Below are 22,827 nucleotides of genomic sequence, written 5' to 3'. Positions count from 1 at the left end.
TGTATTTACAAAATAATGGTTTATTTTTTTTGTTTTTAAATAAAATTCATACACACTGATTGTCCCAGAATGTTGACAGTAAAAAAAAACGGCACTTGAGGGAGATATGTGTCTGAAGCAGAAGAAAATGGAGGCCAGCAGAAGAATAAAGTGAAAATTCAAATTCATCCATTTCTCTTTTTTGGTTGATCCAGCATTTAGACCACTACTACCTGTAGTATCTTTGGGAAAGGTGGCTTGCTCTGACTGAGTTACCTGTAGCATTGGCATTTTGACATCCAAAATAGTAAAGTACTTACCTGATACTGTATATACACACATTATTTTTGTTCCAGGATGGATTTTAAATTTACCAATATATTTACTTTTACCATCATTCTTTTTCATTTCACTCCATGACATTATGGGGAACCCTCAATATAAAGACCAAATGTCTGCATGAACTTAAAAAACAACCAAAAAAAAAAAAGACAGGGATATGTTAAGTTTCAAAATGTACATTATTGGACATAAAAAGGCTGCAACTCTCATTCTATTACAGACATAATCACAAAAAAACAACAAAGTGGCACAATAAAACATGCTTTTTCAGTTTTGATTTTCATTATTTCAGAAATCCACTGCACCTCAAAAATCAGACTTGTTTTCAAGTCGCTTCTCTAAAGGAAGTTTTGAACATCCTCTGGGAGAGCAATCTAGCAGAAAGGGTAATTACACAGTGACCAAACTTAGTATTACAACACCCAAATGTATAGGAAACACACTGCACACCAAAGATTATTTGATCAGGCATTGAGTACTTGCATGAAAGACTGATAAGGAAAATGGTCATGCTGCGGTTGCCAGGTCCAGAGGGTCACAATAAAATGTTTCTGCCATTTCATCACATAAACCTAGTAACTGTTTTCACAGTGTCAACACAGCAACCTGGGATGGAGCATAGCCTCTTCATCAAAGAATATTCCATAGAAACACACATTTTCAAGTCTGCATAGGTGAAAGGAAATGCCTTACAACTCCATACGAGCCACCAGTGGGAAAAAAACATTTATTTACACCCTGTACGTAGTGTTCACTGTTTGTGCCTGTTGACTTATGATTGCCAGGACAGGCTTGATGTAGATGATCGTCCCTAGACACACGCTGTGCTATTGCAAGTCTTTGAGCTGATGTGTTTTTTTTCCAGTTTGTGAGATCAGTTGGGCAGTCAGATAGGATCATAAAGGACCATCCATGAAATCCTGCCGTCATGCCATTGGCATCAGTAACAACAGTTTCCCAGACCTAGACCCACGCAGACCCAAGTAGGGAGGTGGTTGGTGGTGGGGGTTCTCTACGTCTGGAAGTCAGTTCCGAAGTGTCTGATCTGAGCCTCAGTCATAGACAGGTAGGTGGTCCTCATACTGGGAGAGTACTACAGGCAGGACAGAGTTGAGAGGAGAGAAGAGAATGGTTAGACGCGGAGGTCTTGCACAAAACTCAGACTCACTGGTCTTGTGGACACATGTTATTGACACCATGTGACTCGAGTGGGGAAAATGTAATAGCCAGAGCTTGGGAAAAGTGATAGGCAGAAAAAACATTGAGGGACAAGTTCATGCAGATGAGAGGAGGTTAGTTGAGGGCATGCCATGTGTTGATGGCACTCCCGGGGCTAATTGCTAGCTAGCAACCCGAGGACACAGAGACAAGGAGCTGCCCCGGAGGCCATCAACCTTAAGCTCAGGCGCTCACCACAATCATCATTTCACCACGTTAACCAAGTTGTTATTGGCGCCAAGGGGGGGGAACCACAGGGCCAAGCAAGTGACTGGGCAGAGTCAGGTAGCAGTTGCCCATGAGGCGGTGAAAGGGATAAGGACAAAGAGAGCCGAGGTGAGGCACAGGAGAGGCGTGAACAGACTTACTGTTTTTAAATGTCTGGGGATAAAACTCCAAAAAAGAAAAGTACGAACAGAAGACAAGAAAAAGATACAATTAGATAAAAAATACAGCGGTCCTTCTGTCTAGTTCATTAAAGTAAGTTCCATGTCAAAGGGGCTTTTTAGTAAGTTAGAAGAGCATTAAGACATGGGGGGAAATCATTCCATAATATTCAATATTCCATAATGGTGCAATATAGTTGCTTTAACATGTACAATGGTATGTATAAATCTCGCTATATCAATATGAAGGCATCTCAAACTGTGAAGCGGGTTATTTCATTAAATTGTGCTACAATACACACTGGGAGTCTTTAGTCCAACATTGACTGGGTACATAACAGAGAGGCGTGATTGCTGGTACATTAGTTTATCCACAAGCAGCAGCTTTCACACCTATGGTGGCAACATAGAGTGTGCCATAATGAGTCAGCCAACCTTACACCCGGATCACGAATAGCCCTGCAGTTGACCAAGCCTAAGCTGACCACAGGAAGTAATTCTCTGGTCCACACGGTTGGCCTGGCCTGGAGACAACTAGGAGAGCTCATCCTCTAGGACAGACAGCCAGTTTTGCCTGTGGATTACACATGCTCCTGTTGAACTCAACCCGGGGCCACCATCCAATCCCATTAAAACAAGAGATTGGACAGAGCTAAGAGCTGCCTTTGACGTCTTTATCCACTTGTAATGCTTGACCTGAGGACACAGGTCAGACGAAGGCCAGCCCAGTGCCTGGGTTAACCAGGTACTGCGTGTGTTTATGAACTTCCCATCTTGGGGCTAAGCAGAATTCATGATAAGAAAACATGCAGAACAAAAAAAAAAAAACTAGAAAACAACTCAGCATGACACAAGATTTAGCATGGAAGTATAGGGAGAATATGGGTAAGTCAAGCCCAGTAGGGGGCAGTGTTACACCACAGCTGAAACACAGAAGGCGCTGCACAGCAGTTAGTTAGAGTTGTGCTACGGGTACTTAGCAGCCATGCTAAACATCACAACTTGGGTTAAGACAATGCCACCACTGGAGCCAACATACTGAGGGTGGCGGTGAACCCCTCCCAATCAGAGGAACGTTCTCGTAGCGAGGATTCCCTCCAAACAGCATGGACTGATTCCTGAGCAGACAAACAAGACAGGCACAGAGGGAGATGAGAAATATGAAAGGACAGAAGAAACTATGATCCACAGGAAGTATAAATCCAGAATTCTCATACACACACAAACAAAAAAGCTTGCACACATACAATGGCATGCAAAAGTTGTGTCATCCTTCAAAATGTCTTTTACTGTGAATAGATTAAGCAACAAAAGAATATCTGATTTTTTATCTGATGATTACTTTTTTATTTCCCTCTTTTACATTCTCAAAATAGGAAAAAGGTAAAGTTTATGAAGCAAAAGTTTGGGCATGTTCAGTATTTAGTAACCCTTTGGCAAGCATCACAGCGGAAAAACGCTTTCTGTAGCCAGCTGACAGTATATATTGTGATTTATTTTGCGAGGGGGTACGACCCCAAACATATATACAAAAACAAACATAAATAAGAACTCCACAGTACTCAAAAACTAGCCAACTAGTCAAACAGTATCCAAACAGCATTCGCAATATTTACTTAACCTTACATCAGGACAGTACGCCTTCTCTTCCACTGCTTTTTTCCTGCTAAGAACGAGGCACCCTTTAAATAGGCTGCCTGTGGGGCTAAATTGGTCCAATTATTCCCAATTGGACCCATCCATTGGCGTGGGGGAGCCTGGACCCTACCAGGGGGGAAGACCTAGTCTCTGGCAGGGCAACATGCATGAAATCACCCTTTTTTGTGCCACTGTGAGAAGGGGGGATATCACCTTCTCAGAGTTCCCCACCCCGACACAATCCTCAAAGCAGGACTACTCCACTCATCCTTAACAGTTGGAGAGGTATTCTTCTCTGGAAGTCTGCACCCTATATTCTCCAAACAGAATCAGTCCACAGGACTTGTTCCCAAGATGCACCAGACTTGTTTAGATGTTCCTTTGCAATTTTCTGATGTTGCATTTTGTGGTGAGAACACAGGAAAGGTTTCTACTGATGACTCTCCCATGAATATTATATTTGTGCAGGTGTCGCTGCACAGTAGAACAGTGGACCACCACTCCAGAGTCTGCCAAATCTTCCTGAAGGTCCTGAAGGCAGTCAAACAGGTCCTAACCCTTTAATAGGTCTATGCATGGATTTAGGAATGGGCTTTCATTCTTAAATGCTATCTCATGAGCAGCTGAATAAACATTTAGATGAAAACATTGTGATTATCATGTTCAAACACTATTTACAATTTCACTACTGAATACAAGGCAGAATAACACAATGTATAAGTAGTTAATTTACCTTTTAATGAGATAACAGTTATAGATCCAGCTGTGTCTTGAACGTCAAGTGAATGTCTAATACTAAGCTAGCTTCACGTCAATTCATCACACACCTGACACAAATGAGTGGGACAAGTAGTGGCAGTGGTTGAGGCAGACTTTGCATAACCTTATGCCACTATCAGAAGGCCAGAAGAGTTACAATTTAACATCAAGGCTTATTTTACTGCTATTTTATGCATGATTTATGCGGTAAATACAAAAATATGCAGCGTCGCAAAGGAGGCGGTAAATTGCTGATTCTGCGTTGAATTTGCAAATCGCAAAAAACTGGAAGGACTGCCTAGCCCATAGGACTGCATAGCCCCTATCCCTAACAAGCCAATTGCGGTTTGAGAGCTTAGTAAAAAGTGATCCGACAGCTCAAATCTCTCGAGTGCTCCTTTTCCCTTTTTTCACTGAAAAATTGTACAAAACAAAAATAATACACTAATCTTGAATCAAAAGATTTTTTCATCTTTCACTTCATGCCTTTTGGAGATCAGTTCATTTTCTACTCACTTCACTATTCACAGTTAAAAGACATTTTGAACAGGGCTTCCCAAACTTTCGCATGCCACTGTAAACATACATCAACAAAATATTTCACTCTGACTGAAATGTACACAGATGCACTTGCGCACACACACACACAAACATAAACACACACACACACACACACACACTCACATGTATTCAGAAGTGGTTGCGCTGGAGGTGGCTGCCTGTGGGGGTGGTTGCAGGCTGTTCTGGCTGCCCAGGCTGCTGCTGAAGCTGACGAAGCTGTGGATGTGAGCCCGGTTTGGGTTGTACGGAGCCATGCGCCGGGCCTGGGGGTTGAACGGATCCTCCTCATCTATGTCATCATATTCCTTGTCCCTGCAAGCACACACACACACACACGCACGCGGGCACGCACGCGCACACACACACACCATTATCCGTTACCATTAGGTCTACAAAAGTCTGATAATGGAGTCTATCACAGCTGGATTATCCATATATGGCATCGGGCAAGTGCCTGGGGGCACCAGCCAATGTGGGGGTGGGGGTGGGGGCGACACTACATGATTAAGACAATGACTAGACCTTGTCATATTTTGGATATATATTTACTGTAAGACATGCAAACAAGTACCAAATGAACTGTCCATACTAATATCTACAGGCTATATATATGTCAAAATCAGCTGTTGCTTTTGTTAGTTACACTACAAGGCATGAACCGACCTGTCAGTACTTTCAAAATCACCACCCAAACCTCAACATGAAAAGACACCACTGCAGAAACTAGCAGCAACAGTGAAGTTAGCAACACTGATGTTAGTGCAACTCTAGTATCTGAGGCTAACAAACAACAGCAGCCGAGCTAATGCTTAGGACTTGGAGAACTTCTAACAACAGATTGTCCAAGCAAGGTCAAAGAAGAAATTGATGTAAAAGGTAAGAACCTAACCATTATGTTGTAGTGGATTGGCATTTTTTTATACTGTGGACCTATGTTAATCTTTTTTTAGCCATAGTATTGTTTTATTGAAACCGTCTCATTGTCTCTGTATGTTAGCCTCGCAGCAGCAACTGTAGCAACAGTTTGCTAACTCACAACCTAGCTAAAGTTAGTTACATCAGAAACGTTTTAAGGACTTTGGTTATATTACTTGCTGTGTTGTTGTTCGCTCTACATCATGGTATTTGTCTGTTTCTATTTGGTGTTTGTACAACGTTTGCAAAGGGTTTTATAGTCATTAAGACCACAGTCACTAGCACAGTGAGATTGATTGATGCAAAATTCAAAATGCTATGCTAGGTAATGTTACCTTCCTTGTTAGCTTAGCTGTTAAAAACCTACGATTCTCTCTTCTGTCACTTCTGACATTATAGTTTTGTAAAAACAATCTAAACAACTAACTCTCACTAGTTATTCCTCCGTTGTGTTTTGAATACTGTGTTTGTGTGCGTGCATGTCATTCATTTTGTGGTGTTTTATGTTATAGTGTTTGTTTTGCTTCAATTAAGAGAAAAAGACATCCACCTCCACATCATCAGGTGGAATGTTAGACCATCTCCACCACCTGTGTCAAGAGTTGGGTGTCACCCTGGGGTGTGGTTACCCTGGGGCACCACATGGTGCAAATCCAGACCTGGGTCTATATATGGATATATTCCAGGGCTGCTCTGACCAAAAATACTGTGCGAATTACCAGGGTCTTCCTTACTGTGACTTAAGGAGGATTACAACGAATAAACAATTAAACGCGTCAACAAATCAAACAGTGCTCAAAACCAGCAGAATACTGGATTTAACAGCCAGGTCTTTCACACCACACTCCTCACAATGAATCCTCAGATCGCAACTCAGCTCTATCTGATTCTTTGTCCCATCTTCTGCTGCCTTTCTATCTCAAGTACATTGTGAGAGATGGGTGCACATAGCGATAGTGTTGATTTTTGTTACCTGCTGGAAATGAGTGTCCAGGCACGAGGGACAGCACACAGCATGACTAAGAAGGCACTGGCTGCCAGCAGAGAAAAGAGGCACAGGTAGAGAAGACCCTCCACCCCGTCATAGCACACGCCCAGCAGAGCATCCAGGTAGTCCTGTGGAGGTACGTGAGGACACACACGCGCACGCACACGCACACGCACACGCACACGCACACACACACACACACACACACACACACAATATTGGTCTTTCGCTGTTCATTTGTTTCTGACATCAGTGGAACTATTGTGAAGGGGAAAGGTAACTCAGCAGGGCTACAGTTTCCCCATCTCACCTTATGCAAACTGCGGCAGTCTAGCAGGGCAGTGAGCTGGTGCAGGTTAAACTCAGTGGAGTTCAGCAGACGCTGGATGCCCAACAGATCCCTCTGCAGGATATCCGCAGGCAGGGCACCGAAACAGTGGATGTAAGAGAAACCGAGAAAAAGATAAAGAGGGGAGATGAGGAGGCAGATAGAGACAGAGCAGAGAGAGAGAGAGAGATGGAGTGACAGAGAGAGAGAGAGAAAGAAATGGAGTGACAGAGAGAGAGAGGTGTATGGAGATAACAGGAAATACAGATGGGGAGGACAGAAGCAGAGAGAGAGACAGACCACACACATCTCAATTATGCAGAAATGTACTAGGTCTCGCCCATTGAGCCTCAAAATGTAAGGTTCTTGGGGCTGCAGAAGAATGTGCTTAGAACAACGGAGCCCCTGGCACACCCACACCCTCACCTCAGCTGTGGGGAAAATGGACAAGGAGAACTGCAGCAAACCCTGAACCTGGATCTGCATTGTGGTCAGCGATCTCTGGAAAGTGGTCAGAGACTAGCACACGCACACACACGCACGCACACACACACACACACACGCACACGCACACAAATGCACACGCACAATAAAAGCATTAATCTACAATACCAATGACTCTAAGTAGACACACGATAAGAACATGGACTAAATCACCCACAATCTGGTACACAGCTTAAGACATAAACATTTCCATTATATATATTTCCATGGATTTCATCCGTAAGTGGAGCTTTTAGTGGTTTAGGCTTAAGCATGCGCCAGCAGGAATGTTTACTTAATGTTTGAAAAACAACTCCCACATTAATTCCTATCTTTTTAAGTGAAAAAAATAATCTGCAGATTTATAAATAAATAATTAGTTTAAGGAGGCCTGGAGGCACTTTGGAGAAGCCAGACACAGCTAATTAACACAGAACCGAAGACATAAGCGATTTACTTTGATCAACGTTGATTTTCCTATCGCCATTATGTAATTAAATTAGGTCCCACAGAGCCATGGAGCCATTTTAATGGATTTTACACGGATCTCGTCTCTCGCTGAACTAGCGCAACGATTTTATTAGCCCTTAATGACTCGTAGGGTTTTACTGGCATGCACTGAATGGCCTGGGAGATGAGGGGGACAGTACCTGCTGGAAAGGGTTGGGGAGCGTCGGGGTGCAGTACAGGTAGTAATGGACTACATCTGTGGAGTACACAAAAACAAGTGGACATACATAAATAAATAAATAAACAGACACACACACACACACACACACACACACACACACACAACAAAAAAATTAATTCAAAGATTGCAAGCTAGTGGGTGTCAGGTGAGGTATGATATATTTCTTTGATGTGTTTATTTTAATAGTCATTTAGCAAATCTCTTTTCAGCACACCCTTGTTTACACAGTGATCAGCATCTCTCAGCCCATACATCCACTGGAAACAGGTTCTATAGCTTTGGCATTGGAAGCGTTCTGCTATAGCCCCCTCAAGGTCATTTTGACAAGCCCCTAAAAATGTATGGTTGATTGTGACCATGTTGGAAAAGTCACTTGCCTGCACTGATGACGTCCCTGGTTTGGTTCACAATGAACTTGTCTGGAGACACACAGAAGTCGCTGGTACCCTGGAGAGGAATTCAACCATGTGGATTAAACTCATTTTGCCTGATTTTACTTTGGAATAGGTTGCAGCATGGGGACCGATGAAGGTCTACAAATGTACTGCAACGCAGTGTAAACATGAAAAATATCAATAGAAAGGACAAATTAAGGAAAGAAAGAGTGAGAGAGAGAGAGATGAAGTGTAAAAAAGAAAATGGCCCCTAAAGGATACATAGAGGGAGGGAGAAGATAAGGGTCAACAGAAAGATGGGCAGTAGGCTTAAAAGCTGTTTTATGTCTTTGCTGTGCAAAATAGATTATACACAGATCAACTGTACATGTTGTTTATCCTGCTAATTTAAAGGTGACAGGACCAAAGCAGTTACAGACACTCCTCAAGCTTCCTGATGGTGGCCAAAAAAACAGGCACAAATAGATGCACTGTTCTGTTTAAGGCCTTCAAAGCGTAGAAAGGAAACAGACATGGTGTTTCATAACTTCTTCCTTCGGTCCAAAATAGATTCCTTAAGTCAGTCATTTCCTGGGCCTCAGAGCAGCACATAGCCCTGGCATGCAGTCAAACACTGATGCTCACTTAAAACAGCCCAGCTGTCGCCATGCCTACAACAGTCTTGTGCCTTTTGAAAACATCTGACAAGACAAACTCTTCTTTCCAGCTGGTTCAATTCACATGTTTTCAGAAGGATGGTCCACCATTACGAGAGCAGGAATATGATTACAGTACAACCAATTAGGTAGTTCCCTCATATGAGCAGTTCCTTCATCTAGTGCTCTAACAGAAGGATTTCACAACTAAATCAAATGGCTGTGTACTTCTGTCTCACCAGGGGTGGATCTGTTTCTCCCAGGACTAGTTAGTGTCCAGACACAGCAGGTGAGAGAACCATCACACAGCCCCCGTGGAGACCCCATGGAGCCCTCCCTCTCTCTCTCTCTCTCTCTTTCTCTCTTTCTCCCTCTCTCTCTCTCTCGTTCTCCCTCTCCCCCACCATCTACAGGAGGAAATGATCAACCCTGCTAATCCAGTTTACATGAGGTGACTGACCTTAGTTCCACCCGCCACCCCCCCCACCTCCCCTCACCCTTCATTAACGGCAGTGAGGCTAAGATCCGGCAAAACAACAAGTGCGTTAGTTGACATAGTTCAGAATATATCACACACATCTGAGGTGCTGCGCTGTGCTGTGCTGTGCTGTGCTGTGCTGTGCTGTGCTGTGCTGTGCTGATCCAACATGAAGGCATACTTAAATCCTCCTCTGCAGCATATCATGAAAAGGTCCTCATAAAAACCCACAACACAGAAGTTATAAACAGGGAAACAAGCAATAGGGTAGAAGTGTGTGAATGGAGAGAGCGAGAATTGAGACAGAGAGAAACAGATTGGCTGTCTTAGTTACTGATGCAAAGGTGGTCTTGTTTACATAAACAAGTCTACAATAAGCCTAAAGGGTCACTCTACTTAAGTGACCCCAGGATTTTTAATCTGCTTTGTATTGTGGGCTTGCAGGCACCTGAGACCTCCAATAGGAATGCACGTGGGGGACAGCAGCCTGCAGTTACTGGATGGGATAACGCCATCAGATTAGGACTCACTGTGCCCATTTCCAAGCTTAATGATGTATTATGCCAACACTGTGTTCATGATCATCTACGTTTTTACACAGAATTACACTATGCAGGTCGCATGTCAATGATGCATGGCGTTCTGTCACAACTTACCACTGCCGTGGCAGTACCTGCTCCCAGCGATGCCCAGCTAAGGATCAATGTCAGCACCCCAAACACCATGATCCTGAAACACACATGGATACAATTGCAAATTTGAAAGAATCTGCACAGGTTCCTTAGCTAGGGACTGGAGGTGCCCACACCGAGCGTGGCCTTAAAGCCTCTGTGTTGCACTAGGATTCACCACAGCGGGGAAGCCAACCATGCATTTGACCCTCTCCACTGACAAAAAACACCTTCCCTAATCATATGGAATGGAAGAAATCTACAGAAAATGTGATATACCATTATAGATATACCATTGGCATGGAAAAAACATTCTGTGCCAATAATACTCAAACTATTGGTACAGAATCTAGGCCATAGCAATAGTGTCCTACAAACAAATGTTTACATGCTAACCAAAATAAACTTCCTTTATTCCTGTATGGTCATTTACAGTGATATAAGGACAGGAACATACACTGTGGACACACACACACACACACAGAGGCACACACACACATTCAGCTGACAGAAAGATTGGTCTAAATGAGACAGGAGGAGAGAGAAAAAAGAGAGAGAGATCGAGCGCATGTGAGAGAGAGAGAGAGAGAGAAAGAAAATGACCCCCTGATGGATCCCTAAAGGCTGCCAAGGTTTTCGCCTCCTCACTCACCAGCGACTTAATGCTCTTAAAAGCAGCAATAAAATAGACTGGAAGTACTTCATAATTTGTTAGAACACACACACACACACACACATCCTGGCAAAGAGATCGATACATATTAGTGAGGCAAGGAGTAGAAGAGATCTTCCTATTCCTCTGGTTAATCAGGCAAGTCCAGCAGAATATGTGGTCAGTCCAGCTGGAGCGACACCACAGACTCAACCCATATAGACCCAATCATCAGTGCATTAACACCGCATATCAGACTCATCCCATATAGACCCAATCATCAGTGCATTAACACCGCATATCAGACTCAACCCATATACACCCAATCATCAGTGCATTAACACCGCATATCAGACTCAACCCATACAGACCCAATCATCAGTGCATTAACTATTGCTATCCAACATAACACTACATTCATTGGAAACCATTAAATACAAACAACAGTGAAAGTGTACGACCTGAGTGAGACAAAGGATAAGCCTAAATGGGTTAGATTGGATCATACAGAACACGCCCCATGAATGCTGTCCTCATGGTGCTCAGTGGAGTGGGTATTAAATAAATGCCCAATATACATTTACTTGCAACACATTTCATTCAATACACTATAGACTGGAGTGCTTTTAGCCCTGAGGCTATCCCTCCATGGGAGCTTTACCTGTATTGATTAATAAGTTAATGCTGTTTGCCATAACTTTCATATATTTGCACCCCAACTAGCTCCTCTAAACCCCCACCCACTGGACCATTAAAGAGAAGGAGACAAGTTAATGGATGACTGAAAAATGCTGGAGTAAGGGGATCATACAGCAGCCAGGAGACCGAGGGGCGGAGGGGCTATAGCTGCCCTTTTATTTAGCATGTGCAATTCAACACTTGATGGGATGATACCACATTTAAATGGTAGGAAGAACATGCATTCTTACCAACAAACACAACCACTGTGACACTATATGTGTTTCAACATAAGTGGTGTTCGCATGTCTCACAGTAATGCCGTCCCAAAGACAGGCCTTAAGGAGCGATGGACTTACGAAATGAGTAGCCATCTTGACTGCTTGGCAAGCCCAACACATGCTGCGAGGCAAATTACCAGGTCCAAGATGAGCAGAAGCAGGTATGTTAGCCATCTAGGAGTAGAAAGGGGAATGCACATAAAAAAAAATTGCAATACATAAAATCATTTCTGAATACACTTAATATACCTTGCTGGTTGACATTGCTATCCGTACGATGCACATTGTTACATCTGACCGTGAGTTACAGCTTGTCTCTATTTTTTTTCTTGTGGTCCCATCCCACCCAGGCAAAAAACTAATTCTTCATGGATAAAACTCATTGAGAAAGCTGTTTCTAGTCTGTTTTGACACCACTGTGAGTGAACGTCTTCTCTTATACCCGCAAACTAACTGGAGCCCATAAAAAAATAAACTTCAACATACTTCTAATACAGTAATTAAAAAGCAAAAGCAAAGCATTCTCTGCAAAAAACATGAAAGAGCTAACAATATCTTTGATGTGCAAAGCAAACAAGCAATGTGATTAGTAACCTGACACTACATGGAGCCAGAATGCCTGCACATCTCCAGACATGTGTGTGTGTGTGTCTGTGTGTTAAAGATGGAAAGGAGACCGCTCTGTGGCCGGGCGATTAGATTGGGTCTCTGACTAATGCACGCAGAGGCGGGGAAGGAAGCGGAGAAGAAGAGACTGTGTGCCTTGTCCTTGGATGATGCCGCGCCCCTTCAGCTGTCTGAAACACTAGCTCCTCATCAATAGCTCCCACTGCCAGCTCCTCACACACTGGCCTACAAAATGGAAATGTAATCTACACGGAGGATGTACATGTCAGGCCCTGAGCACTAATGGCTCAGAGGCGCGAGAGGCTTTGGGCTTGAGGTCTGATGGTCGGAGGATAGAGAGATGGATACATGGGCTGGTCAGTGCTTCAAGTAGGTCAGCCTTAGACAGCCCCTCTGATCCGTCCTACCTACGCAGGGCTGGTAATAGTGCGGTGAATGTAGGCTGTGAGAATACGACCGCTATATTTTTGTGCGGTTTGCTTCGGAGCACCTTTGCCAAAAGGGATCTACATATTTTCATAACCTAGTTGTGACCAAAATGATCAGACCACACAGCTCCTTTAAGGGCTAAATGAAGCCTGTGCCACAGAACAGATGCCCTAAAAAGACAGACTGCGCCAGCTACAATGAATATGCTAGTGCATTCACATCCAAAGTACAGTACATCTTGTGGAAACCAATGGACACCACATGGATGGTTTAAGATTAGAAAACATGGGCAGGAGCACTTCATCCTTCCCATACCTGTAGTACTCCACAAAGGCCGTCTGGTCAGCAATGGCTCCCAGGTCCACCTTGGCTCTGCTGAAGTCTGGGAGAGTAATGAGCTGCCTGATGATATTGTCAGCCATCATCCGCATGAAGCGAAGTGTCTGGCTGTAGTCCCCCCGCGTGGAGAAGATCTCATCCAGCCTGGACAGGTGTTCATCCAGTCCCACCTGCATGCTGTTCAGTGAGCTAGTCACCTGGAAGGAGCACAGAAGAGATTTCACAATCCAGAGACACTGAATTAGGTGTGGTGCTAGGATTGATTAATACCGTCTAGCGTGTGACTGGTGGCTGGTTTAAAGTCTTTAGAATGAGATGTAAGGGCACTCGAAGACAGAGAAGACAAACTGTTGGAAACCAGAGAAAACGGAAGCAAAAAGAGATCATCAAGTATCAGCGCTATGTCTGCTTGATACAACAACTCTACTGTATTGGAGATTGAACACTTTTTTTGTAATGTTAAGATACACACTGTTCTACATCATGTTTTGTAGCTACTGAACAGTATTAACAAATATGTTGTGCTATGCCAACCAATATTGTGGAGAATAGTTGTTAATGCCTGATTATTCCTCATCCACTGAAGAAACTATTCATAGCTAAGCCCCTGGGACTAATCCTGTGGCCATGTTAGGCCACATTGGAATCTTATCTGCTCATCTTTCTGAAGGAAATGGATTATTGTCATGAGGTCACTTTCAGTCTTGAACCAATCTGAATTTCCTGGAATTATTTCAATGATGATGAAACGTGACTAATGCTATGGAAGTGTCTGTGAAGTGCTGGAATTTGATAGTCAAGTATTGCACCCCACCCAAACCAGTCAAATGATAGACTTCCTTCACTAAAAAATAATTATTTTCAGCTCTACAAAGAGCTGGCAAAACAGACAGGATTGACTGACAGAAAGTTTCATTAACAGTCACTGCAAATCATCCACGCTTCCCATTAAATCTAAATTCATGAGCTCGGAGTTGCAATTCTGGCAACCTGGCATCCCATGTTGTTTGCTTCCAATTCAATCTAAAAAGGAGAGACTTTCTCACCGAGACCTCCTTTGGATTCACACGATTCAGAGAAGCCTGGGACAGGTTTCGAGTTCTCCCTCACTGGGAACAAGCCACTTCACAGGACCATCAGGCCGGCAGAGGTGAGCGGCCATCAAATGATGTAAAAACTAGATGCATGAACGAGTGAAGGTAGTGAGGCGCGAAAGGAAAGAAAAGGGCCCTGGCACGTGGGGTGGCTCAGGGCTCAAAGGGTTTCCAACAGAGAAGCAAATGGGAATGCAGGGTGTGAGTGAAAAGAATCTCCTCCACTGCTCACAGTGAGAGGAACAGAGTTATGCCAGCTGGCCTGAAGAGTGACCCACAATGCACTGCCAAACAATTGAAGAAAAAAAAAACACATTCACACCGAGCGCACCATACGCTGCTAGCCGGCTCGTAATTAACACACAAACACTGCTGTCAATCTCCTGCTATGCTTTGTGGGACTACTCAGTGAAAGTAGACTGGGCTCACACTAGAGTATGTGACCTAGAACAGCCCTCACAATTAACAACACTGGGGAATGTTTCAAAAAAAGGCTCTCATTATGTGACATCAGAGGTGTAAAGTAACGAATTACTTTTACTCACGTTACTGTAATTGAGTAGTTTTTTTGTGTACTTTGTAATTTTTAAGTAGTTTTTTAAATCGGTAATTTTACTTTTACTTAAGTAGATTTTGACTGAAGTATTGTACTTCGCTACATTGGAAATGACATCCGTTACTGAGTAAAAAAAAAAAACATAGTTCAAGGCAGGAATCGCGCACCACAATGCTCACTGCAGTGGTGGATGCTGCATAGAGTGGATGATGGAGTCGATGCAAGGCACCAGTACGGTGCCGAGTCACGAGAGATAGATATGGAGGAAGATGATAGTGCGGACTACCAACAAGCTGCGGACCACCAACAAGCTGAAGCACCGAACTTTCCGCCAGTTGAAATTAAAGAAGATGAAGAAAACCCGTGGCCACATCTCAGCAAGCAGTTTGCCTTCCAACGTAAAAGAGGCAACAGCTATATGCTGTGTAAACTGTGCCTAATCCGTCAGTCAGAACTTTCTGCTTATACAAATTAATCTTCAAATCTGCGCAAGCATGTGTTGGTAAGTACAGTATTTGTCCCATTCCATTAGTAGTTCAGACAGCGTTTTTGTCATTTAGTTAGCTTTGCTCCATTAAGCAAAATATGCGTTTCATGGCACTAGTAGGTAGTAGCCTAATTTTGGCTAGCACTTGCAACCGACCTGAGTATGCTAACGTCGACAGCGGTCATCCAATAGACTAATAATACCATTCCTGTCTTCCATTCGTTTCAGGTCATAGAATTATTATGTTCAGTCTCTCATATTGTGTTAAAAACTGCAGATCAGTCATCAGCAATGAAATACACCACATAAACTGATATTAGGCTAATCATTTGGCTGCCTCCCATGCCTTGAAACAGAACAATGTGAATGCGCACACCATCGTTTTCAGACAGTTGGACAAGTCAATGTGTATGTCGTTATCTGCAATTTATCACGATGTTTAGTCAGATATTGATAACGATAAGTGGTGGCTTTGCAACGTGCACGTCTTTCATGTTCATGCTAAGGGGTCCCGGTTAGCAAGAATTGAGGATTATGAATTGTGATGCATGTAGAAAATAGAAAATAATGCTATAATTCTGTATACTGTAGGTCTGTCATCTCAAGTAGCTATTTATAGCTATTTCTGTGTTATGATGCACTCTTGAATCTTGATGGCAGCTCAATACTTAATTGTCAGAAATGTTGTTTGTCATTCTACAGGTCTAGTCTATGTCAGACAACACCTTGACCGGATGTTGGAGGCTGGAGCAAGTTGGACAACATTCATCAGATGAAGATGATTTATTTTCCTCAATGAAGTCCAGAAGGTACAGGGGAGTTAGAAGGGTACCTAGCCCTTTCCCAGCCATCTTGTGGCGTCAACTAGCGAAGTGTTCGCACCAAGCCTCGTAGAATCGGAGGAAAATCCTGCTGAAGGGGCGTCATCATGCCCGGACAACTGCAAGAAGGTTTTGGCTGTGTTGTTACCAATCGGTTCGACCAGCTATTTGACGATGAGGCCGATCCTTTCGAACAATTAAAGGAGGCAGAAAAGACTGCCGCCAAGACTGCTGCCTTGGCTGCAAAGCTACCCAAAAAAGAATCTCAGAAGGACAGGAAGATCCCTATTCCTGAGAAGAAAGAAGAAACACCGGCACCCGTAGCTCTTAAAAAGGATGGTGTGAGGAGAATGGGCAGAAGGCCTGACCAGCAAGGCCCAACAGGGTCCCAGCAGCAGGGGGGTCAAGGGGAGGGACGTCCTCCCACAGAGAGGCGGACAGACCAGAGGAGGCCACCACGTGAACGCCGCTTTGACAAGCCTGGTGATGAGAAGCCTGCTGAGGGAGGAGAGTTCTCTGTTGAAAAGTCTGCTGGTGACCGGCCGTTCAGAGGCCGTGGTGGCGGCGGCGGCAGAGGTGCCCCCCGTGGAGGACGTGGCAGGGGCATTGGCAGAACCGATGGCTTTGATGCTCGTGGAAAACGTGAATTCGATAGACACAGCGGCAGTGACAGATCCATGAAACCAGAGGAAAAACGTGGAGGTGGTGGATCTCACAACTGGGGGACCGTCAAGGATGAAATGGGTGAGCTTGATCAGTCCAACGTTACTGAAGAGGCCCCTGAGGGCGAGGAGCACCCCCCTGCTGACTCTGAGAACAAGGAAAACGAGGCCGGAGAGGTTAAAGATGAAGCGGCCAAGGAGATGACCCTGGATGAGTGGAAGGCCGTGCAGGCTAAGGAGAAAGCCAAGGTGGAGTTCAACATTCGCAAGGCCAACGAGGGAGCTGACAGCCAATGGAAGAAAGGATATGTGCTGCACAAGTCTAAAACTGAAAACCCTGCCATCATTGATACCGAAGTGGAAGTTGAAACAAAGACCGATGATGAACACCACGCTAGGAAGCCAGCCAATGACATCACAGCTCAGCTTGAGATCAACTTTGGAGATTTGGGCCGCCCAGGCCGCGGACGCGGAGGTGCCAGGGGGGGCAGGGGAGGACGTGGCGGTGGAGGTCGTGGTGGCGGCGGTGGAGGTCGAGGTGATGGCGGTGGAGAAGCTGGAGCAGGACCAGGACCAGGACCTCCCACCACAAGGCCGCCACGCGGTGGTCGCACTGAGAAGCAAAGTGGAGTGTCTGTCCCAAACGTGGACGACCCTGAGGCCTTCCCGGCCCTTGCCTGAATCCAGTCCCAGCGAGGCCACGCAGGGCCCCTCCTCTACGAGGCTTGCATGCTTAAGGATCCTTCAGCAGATGAAATGATGGACTGTCATCCATGCCATTCACCCCTGAGGACTGAAATTTTACCTGTTTTAAAAAAAGGAAAAAAATTAAGAAAAAAAAAAAGGAAAGGACTTCTTGCTACTCTGAAGCAATTATTGGTAGAGGTTTTGTATTTTAGAAAACACGGTAGCAGGGATGTTTTCATACAGTATTTTTTTCAGAGATTATGCATTCTTCATGGATACCTTTTGTATTGCTGCTTGAAAATACGCATTTCCAAACAGATGTGAAGGGTGCATCAGTAGGCCTGTGGTGTCCCATGGTGGGTTGTCTTTTGTTATTGTAAACAATTGCCTCCAATCAAGCATCTTGGGAATCAGACAAGGTCTTACAATGCCGATTACTTCTGAAAAGGTTACTGCCTTTAGTAAATTGTCACCTGAAAACAGCAGAATTTCAGTTCTGTTTGTTTTACTCATCTAGGGGTCCAGCTGCTTAGACATAGTAATATGGTCCCTTTGAGATTCATGGATGAATCTTTATGGAAGATTCAAGTGTAAATGTTCAGATGTATGCTAAGTTCATCCATCTACGCCACTGGTGATTATGAAACATAGAACGAGATAAATGTGAGATTTGTCACTCAACAACCTGATGACATGAATGTGACTTGGAAAACTTTTCAATCTAGGAAAAAAAAATACCGCATTTGCTATGTGTACTGTACACCACTTAAGTTCTTCAAACGCCCATCAATTAGAGAAATGTTTACATAATGCACTCCTGTTTACTGAATCTGATGTAAACTCACCTGATAAGCCTGTTCATGACACAAAAAAAAAAAATCACCTGTATTAAAAAAAAAAAAAAAAAAAAAGAAGGGTACCTAGCCTGTGTCTCAGTCAATATGGATCTGCTGAACGCCTTTCAGAATATCAAAAAACTGTCCCTGAAACTCAATACTGGCCTACCTGCCTCGGCCGCCTGCGAGCGACTCTTCAGCTGTGCTGGATTGCTGTTCAATGCAAAGCTAGCCCGGATGAACTCTACTCATCTTGAAAATCAGCTGCTGCTCAAACTCAACAAGAAGTTTGTAGACTAATGCTCTAAAGGTGGACACAAGTAAAGTAACCCAAGTTTAAGTGGGGCAGCGGTATTTTAACTTTTTATTTTAGCTGTCATGTCTTGACATGTCCTCCCAAAAGTTCTTAAATGTTGTGTTGACATGTTTAATGTTTGACATGTTTAATGTCATTGCACTTATATTTCTAAAGATTCTCCTTTAATAAAAAATAACTAGTTTTTGTATTGGATTTATGACCCCTTGTCCTTTTTTGCACTATATAGGAGCGGCCCCCATCAAGTTGTTGAAAGTAACTAAGTAACTTTTACTTAAAGTACATTTTAAATGAACTACTTTTTACTTTTACTTGAGTAGATTTTTAGATGGGTAATTTTACTTGTACTTAAGTAAAATTTCATCAAAGTAATTGTACTTTTACTTGAGTACAACATTTCAGTACTTTTTACACCTCTGTGTGACATCCAAGAAACACTCAAGCCTTGTAAACAACGGCACATCTAAAAGTGTTTCTCCTTGTTGCAGCTTCCTGAGGTGAACCGACACAGGGATTTCCATGGCAGAGGGTGAAGCCATGAGAGAGAGAGCGGCCTTTGCGGACCTAAAAGAACGAGAGAACTTAGCGACAAAGAGCCGCAGAATGGCATTTGTGTCTGTTCTGTTTTGGGCCACGATCCAGATGAGACATCTGTGATACTATATCGTGATCTGTATGGGAGTGCTGAGGGCTGGGCACCGTCCGTCGCCCCTGCAAACCGTGGAACCCAAATAAGTCACTCCGCTCAGTGCCTTTCTCATGCTTGCATGTGTGTGTGTATGTCACTTGCCATTTATATATGTGTGTGTGTGTCCGATTGCAAAAGCTTGGTCACGTGCATGCACAAGACACACAGAGATGAGTGAGATAAAGAATGAAAGGAAAAGACAAAGCAATGTGTAAGTGAATATGTTTGTGTGTGTGTGTGTGTGTGTGTGTGTGAGAGAACAAGAAGGAGATGGGGGGGGGGAGAGTAAGCCAAAGAAGCTGATGATGACATAAGGAGTTTATGTACATTCGTATGGACATACATGTGCGTGTGTCTATTATGATCGAGGTTGTGTGTGTGTGTGTGTGTGTGAGAGAGATTGTGTATGTGTGTGTGTGTGTGTGATCGTGTATGTGTGTGTGTGTGGCTGTGTGTTTGTGTATGTGTGTGTGTTTGATCGTGTGTGTGTGTGTGTGTGTGTGTGTGTGTGATCGTGTATGTGTGTGTGTGGCTATGCGCATGTGCTGTTTTGAATAGGAGATACCGATACTGGAGCTCAAATCCCCATTAATACAGATGGGGGCTTAATCCCATGCTTTCTCACTAAGATTAAAGTGCTACTCGGCCGCCTGCCGACCACGTTAGACGGGATACGCTCTCCGCTCTGTGGGGATCAGGGCCAGCCGAGAGCTCATTCACTCCCGCCCCCGCTCCTCCTCCTCCTCCACCTCCTCCACCCTACCTGTCTGCCTCCTCCACCCTACCTGTCTGCCTCCCAGGCCAGGGCCATGGGGAGCGGCTGAAGAAGTGAGGAGAGGAGACTGACATGCCCTGCAGCTAGAGTCTGGATCTGGGTGTCCTGCGAGGCACACTGTAGTCGGAGCAGATTAATAAAGTTGGGTACCGATGCCAATGTACCAACTGCATTGCAGATTTAAGGTTGCTTGCACTGTATGTGTTGACGGGGTGTAGTGTATTTCTAATGTATGCACAGTCACCTCCTTGTCACCTTACTTACAGTATGAGCATAGAATGGAAGAACAGATTTAAAAAAAAAAATACATTTGCAAATGAAATCCATGCAGGTGCTCAGAAAAGAAAAGAAAAAAACGAAATCTGCAACACTGCTCTTGCCTTAAATTACTTTATTGAATTTTGTGGCTCCAAATGTCACCTCCTGGGGAGAAGTTCAATAAAGTAACTGAGGGGAGGACCAGTGTGGTGGATTTAGTTTTGTTCATTTCTGATAGCGTTGAAGAAGGCTGATGAAGCTACACTGGCTCTTACCAGACTATCGATGCCACCCACAGTTTGATTGGCATTGTAGAGGGAGTAGGTCAGCTGGTACACACCATCGTTGGTTTCACTGTTTCCATAGAAACCCACCCCGACAGCCGAGCTGAAATGAAAGCAAAATAATAATTTCAGATATGTTATGACATCCAAACACAACGCACATTTAAAAAGCAGCACTTTCTAGAGGCGGTGGAAATGTCATCCTGGAGGGGAATACCCCAAATAAACTATAAACACGGGAACACACACACACAGAGACACCTTATTTGCTTTTATTTCAGTTGTGCATATCAGTCTTTATTTCAGTCTCCATTTTTACACAGAGATTCTCCCTTAAATCAATTTGTCTACAAATGCCTTAGAGTCACAGAGATGGTAGCCCCTTCTGACATGAATTATGGTGCAATTGTATCCTATCAGAGAATCTGTAGTCAATCTTTTATGGGGGTCGGAGGCCAGAGCTCGCGGGGCTTGGCTTTGGGGAACCCCTGGGCCGCACAAGGGAGTGTCATCAATCTCTAAGCCATTTCACTAAACACTCAGCAGGACGCCATCCTTCCCTCTGAAGCAGCACTCTACTGTGGAAAAACCCCCACGAGAATAAAAGACCAGGGGGTGGAAGGGATCAAAATAGACCACGAGGCCTTTCTTCTTCTTGCTCTTAAAGAGGAACGAGTAAACAAAAAACAGGAAGTGCCCTCATGACCCCATTATTTGAACATTACTGTTTTGATCCTGATTCACACCATGGATTAGCTGCATGTCAGATTTCACACTGTTATTAACAAAAGGCTGCTTTAAAAAAAAAACAGGCCACCAGACCCCAAAAATAGGATATCCACTGGAAGACAATAAAACAGAGCAGATGGAGTCTGTACACCGGCTGTTATTGTTCCCCACAGAGAGTGTGAGCGTGTATGTTGTATGTACAGTATGTGTGTGTGTGTGTGTGTTTGATCCTTTAAGAAATATCCAAGCATTGTCTCCGGTTACCCAACCACTGGAACATAGCTTCCCTTGCAAGTGTCTGACTTTGCCTATGTGTACATAGAGAGAGAGAGTGTGTGTGTGTGTGTGTGTGTGTGTGTGTGTGTGTGTGTGTGTCACTGTTCCATTGTGTCTGTCACTGGAGAGGTACTAGACCTCTCCACTCTCCCTTCAGTGTGGTCCAGCATGATACCAGCTCACTCTGTGGAGCCTCCCACCCATGATGGATACCAGGCCCTTGATCTGAGCCATTACCTTCAGCTCCCAGAGGCCACTTCCCTTCACTTTGCATTAGGATGCCACCCCCCAACACACACCCTCTACCACACATACACACACACCCCCTACCACACACACACACACACACACACACACCCTACCACACACACACACACACACACACACACACACACCCTCTACCACACATACACACACACCCCCTACCACACATACACACACTCCTCTAGTCTCCGGTGCAGCAGGACCCACACTCATTACATTATCTCACACTCAGAGGCTTCTCACTACCCATTAACTTCACAGACAAAATCCAATAAGATAGCCAGCTGGACGGATGCCCAACACAACTGGGACATAAGCCACACACATGACCGCTCTCCAGAGGACGGACTGACAAATATCAGATGACCAGGGAGAGGCGGAAGTGAATTAGGGCTTCTTTCTGGGTCATCCTCCTACTAAGATATAGGCTGCTGTGATTCTGGTTCTTAAGACCCATTCGTGGGCTACATTAATCACGGTGAAGGCTGGTTTGCGGATGCAGGCCTGCGACATGTGAAACAGCAGCCGATGTTACAGACAGAACTGAGTCCGATTGTGTACGGCTCCAATGGATAACATAGTTCTGGGAGAGTTGTTCTTTTCAGTTTCAACCAGGACCAC

At 44.2% G+C, this 22,827-nt stretch overlaps 2 protein-coding genes across 7 annotated transcripts in view; one reads left to right on the top strand and one right to left on the bottom strand.

Moving 5' to 3' along the window:
• The window catches only part of ttyh2l (tweety homolog 2, like), a 29,073-nt gene continuing 6,246 nt past the window's right edge, over positions 1 to 22,827 (bottom strand). Inside the window, exons 3-15 of one of the 6 annotated variants that reach the window (XR_004164271.2) lie at positions 20,929 to 21,040; positions 13,450 to 13,670; positions 12,157 to 12,252; positions 10,453 to 10,525; positions 8,666 to 8,735; positions 8,248 to 8,303; positions 7,541 to 7,633; positions 7,097 to 7,189; positions 6,772 to 6,914; positions 5,007 to 5,195; positions 2,965 to 3,043; positions 1,908 to 2,499; positions 1 to 1,414 (exon numbers count right to left, since the gene is read on the bottom strand). Coding sequence is in view for 3 of the 6 variants with exons in the window: in XM_012825762.3 (XP_012681216.2) it covers positions 1,334 to 1,414; positions 2,965 to 3,043; positions 5,007 to 5,195; positions 6,772 to 6,914; positions 7,097 to 7,189; positions 7,541 to 7,633; positions 8,248 to 8,303; positions 8,666 to 8,735; positions 10,453 to 10,525; positions 12,157 to 12,252; positions 13,450 to 13,670; positions 20,929 to 21,040 (1,306 nt within the window). In the remaining 3 variants the exon portion in view is untranslated. Of the gene's footprint in view, positions 1,415 to 1,907; positions 3,044 to 5,006; positions 5,196 to 6,771; positions 6,915 to 7,096; positions 7,190 to 7,540; positions 7,634 to 8,247; positions 8,304 to 8,665; positions 8,736 to 10,452; positions 10,526 to 12,156; positions 12,253 to 13,449; positions 13,671 to 20,928; positions 21,041 to 22,827 lie in introns of all 6 variants that reach the window. The other 5 variants (XM_031573098.2, XR_004164269.2, XR_004164270.2 and 2 more) reach the window with 5 other exon arrangements.
• Positions 16,453 to 17,925, top strand: LOC116221792 (plasminogen activator inhibitor 1 RNA-binding protein-like). Its single transcript, XM_042708365.1, has one exon. It carries the CDS (start codon positions 16,539 to 16,541, stop codon positions 17,772 to 17,774), a length of 1,236 nt encoding a protein of 411 aa, XP_042564299.1. The 5' UTR covers positions 16,453 to 16,538; the 3' UTR covers positions 17,775 to 17,925.

This window comes from Clupea harengus, chromosome 1, assembly GCF_900700415.2.
Source record: "Clupea harengus chromosome 1, Ch_v2.0.2, whole genome shotgun sequence".
Classification (NCBI taxonomy): Eukaryota; Metazoa; Chordata; class Actinopteri; order Clupeiformes; family Clupeidae; genus Clupea; species Clupea harengus.
The sequence above is the reverse complement of the archived record's forward strand: the minus strand, read 5'-3'. Positions and strand labels throughout refer to the sequence as shown.